This window comes from Gavialis gangeticus, unplaced genomic scaffold (genome assembly GCF_001723915.1).
Source record: "Gavialis gangeticus isolate Ggan-Ray unplaced genomic scaffold, GavGan_comp1, whole genome shotgun sequence".
NCBI lineage: Eukaryota > Metazoa > Chordata > Crocodylia > Gavialidae > Gavialis > Gavialis gangeticus.
This window is the reverse complement of record NW_017729019.1, coordinates 8236232-8239200: the sequence shown is the minus strand read 5'-3', so window position 1 is coordinate 8239200 and position 2969 is coordinate 8236232. Positions and strand designations below refer to the sequence as shown.

Genomic DNA, 2969 nt, shown 5'->3' with positions numbered 1-2969 from the left:
GTCACTGCTTTATTAACACTGGAACTGTTCTCTGCCTTCCCCTAGCTCCTCTTCCCAAAAGCCCTTCATAAATAGGACTCCTGCAGCCCTGGGAGGCAGTGTCGTCTGCTTTTCTTTCTGCAGACACACACCAAGCCAAACTCATGGGCCTGCTGCTGACAGAGCTGTATGAAAGTAAGCGTCTGCAGCGAGGAGGGGTCCAGGTGCCTGGGTCTCCTCTCTGCCCCGGGGTGAGTTGGGAGCCATGTCAGTGAGGTCCAGAGGGTTGCTGTGCCCACACGTACCCATCTGGTTTGTTTTGCACCACCTGATTCTCTCAGTCTTGTGATCAGTCGGGGCTCGGAGCAAGACGCCTGCGCTGCAGAACACGGGGCTGATATGCTTCCCTGTGGCGGTCACACGTCATGCTGAACAGAGACAGATTGCCGCAGCAGGTCAGGGTCACTTTGAGCCTGAGACCGGACAGGGATGGCCCTGCCAGCCGGGCCTGCCTCGGGGAGCTGCTGCTGTGGCTGGGGCTTTCTGCAGACGGCATCCCCGTTAGCCAAGCCTGACCCGAGATGCATGAAGCTGGCCCAACTTGAAGCGAGGGCGGGTCTGACCAGGCCTGGCGGTGCCTTGTGTAAGTGCTGGGATGGGGCCAGCCTGCCTCGTTCTCTGGCTCTGCCCTTTGGGGTTCCTCACCTTCCCCCTATCTCCATTTTTTTTTTAACCTCAGGTATTTTTGCATAAGTACAAAAGCAAAGAGGAGGAGGATGCTGCTCAGCTGGACAAGAAAACAGGCCTCCCCAAAGGGCCTCTCTCCAGCCAGAAGCTGCCCTACCAGAATGGCCATGCCGGGGGCCTCTTCTCCTCCCCGCCGGCTCCCAGCTCAGCCCTGTGTGTCAGCTCCCCCTGCGAGGTCTCGCTCATGATGATGGTGGGAGACCCGGACTCCGCAGCACCTGGCCGAGGGATCTGCCTGGACCTGGCCATCCTGGACAGCGCTTTCCTCCTCTCTCAGGTTGTTCCATCCCTCATCATGGGGTCTATCGTCCAGTTTACACAGTCAGTGACTGCCTACATGGTGTCAGCCGCCGGCTTCGGCCTCGTGGCCATTTACTTTGCAACCAAAGTAGTCTTTGATAAGAGCGATATGGCCAAGTATTCTGCATAGCGAGGACTTTTCGCACGCAGGCGGGCACGGGGCTGGCGGATGCACGTGCACACTTATGCTGTATGTTACGGGAATCCCCACGTTTCATGCCTTCTCCCCATCTCTAGTGCTATCTGTGGGAGCCTGACTGTGCTGCCCCGGGGGCACGTGGAAACGGAGGGGATGCAGGGCTCATCTCAGGTGTATAAGGAAGGGCACTGCAACCATTGGTGCTTTCTGCACGGTGCCTTTGTCAAAGGCTAGCACTGCACAGGGGGCACCAAAGAGGATTGCTGAGGTCAAAGGGGAAGGAAGAGTGTTTGCCTTTAGCAGTGGGGTCCACATACCTGCAGGGAGGGGCAGCGACATGGTGTGTGCGTGTGTGTGGGGGAACTCCTTTTGCAAAGAGGGGAGCTGAAACCCTGCCTTGCTTGGGGTGGGGAGGTTCTTATCTTGGCTTTGAACCAAATCCCCACCTCTGGCTGGTGCGAACGGGGATATTCGGGGAGAGGAGGCCTGGCATGGGGTGTGCTGCCAGAGGTAGCGGGGAAGCCCCATGCCCGAGCGAGCTCAGGATTTTGCCGTGTTGGCTGAGCTGCCCGGAGGGGCTGCTGGCTGGCGTGTGGGCGCTGGCAGAGACCAGCAGAGCAGCGGTGGGGGCTGTGCGGGCCTCGCCGCCTCTGTTAATCCCTTTGCTCTTACAAGCACTGGAGTGATGCACAGCCAGGCCTCCCTTCTGAATGGGCTCTTTGCTTTCTGCACCCAAAGTGCCTGGCACCGATCTGCAGTGCCTTTATAAAAGGGCTTGGCCAGAGGCAGCAAACAAGCTGTGTTCGCAAGGCCCCCTGCTCGGTATTTTATAGCACGGGTCAGACCTCATTAGCCTGACCATTAACCCACAGTTAAGTGCAATAATCCATGGCAGGATGTGAGGGTCCTGGAGTCCTCCGAGCTCCCCAGATGCTGGAAGCACTTAGCCCCTGATCCCCGTGCTTGCCGCGTGTTTGTGGTGCCCCTTCCTGCTACCCCTGCCCTGCATGAAGCCTTGAGGTTAAAATCTGACAAAGCTTTCTCACTGCAAGCACTGGCATTGATGAGAAGCGGAGGCTGGAGAGCCTCCATTGCAGCAGTCTCTAGGGCAGGTTAGATCCGTATTGGCTAGGGATGACTCAGGCATGGCTTGGTCCCCCCGCCGGGGCAGGGGGTTGGACTAGATGAGCTATGAAGGACCCTTTCCCACCTTGTTTTCTGTGACTGCCGATGCTGTTGCGGCTTCCTCCGTCTTGTGTTGCCCCACCACGACCCGGTTAGGCTGTGAGGGAGATTTCCTGGAGCCCTGGTAACACTCGTGGACCTGACTCCCATGGGAAGCACGTGGAAGCCAGGTTCCCACCTACTGAGTCTGCCCCACTGTTTTCAACTCCTCTGTTCTCCTGCCTTTTCTCCATCACAGTCCAGTCCTGTCCCCCAGCGCTGCGTCGCTTAGCAGGGCCCCATGCAGTGCCCCAGCATCGATCCATTTAAATGGGAATCCGGCTGGCTCGGACAGTACTTGGGCCAGGGCACCAACACATGGGGTCATCGCTGCAAAGGATGGGGAGGGGAGGGGGAGCAGACACCGGGGCCAGCTACCAGTCCAGGCTGCAGGCGCTCGTGTGGAAATGCTGCATGTCTCGTGGGGGCGGGAGATGAGGGAAGCTTGGCGCTCGGCTCCCCACGTGCCAGCCTTGTCCGGGTGCTAGCAGGAGCTTGTTGCAGTCCCAGCCCCTTCAACTCTCCCCCAAGCCAGTGCAAAGCTCTTCCATTATCCTGCCCTCGGGTAAAGCCTCCTCAA

At 58.6% G+C, this 2969-nt stretch overlaps 1 protein-coding gene across 5 annotated transcripts in view; it reads left to right on the top strand.

The window, feature by feature from the left end:
• The window catches only part of SLC45A3 (solute carrier family 45 member 3), a 59229-nt gene extending 57866 nt beyond the window's left edge, over positions 1 to 1363 (top strand). For all 5 annotated transcript variants that reach the window (XM_019513990.1, XM_019513991.1, XM_019513994.1 and 2 more), the window contains one exon: positions 719 to 1363. In XM_019513990.1, coding sequence (XP_019369535.1) covers positions 719 to 1156 — 438 coding nt within the window. In that variant the 3' untranslated portion in view covers positions 1157 to 1363. The remainder of the gene's footprint in view (positions 1 to 718) is intronic.
• Positions 1364 to 2969: the final 1606 nt, after the last annotated feature.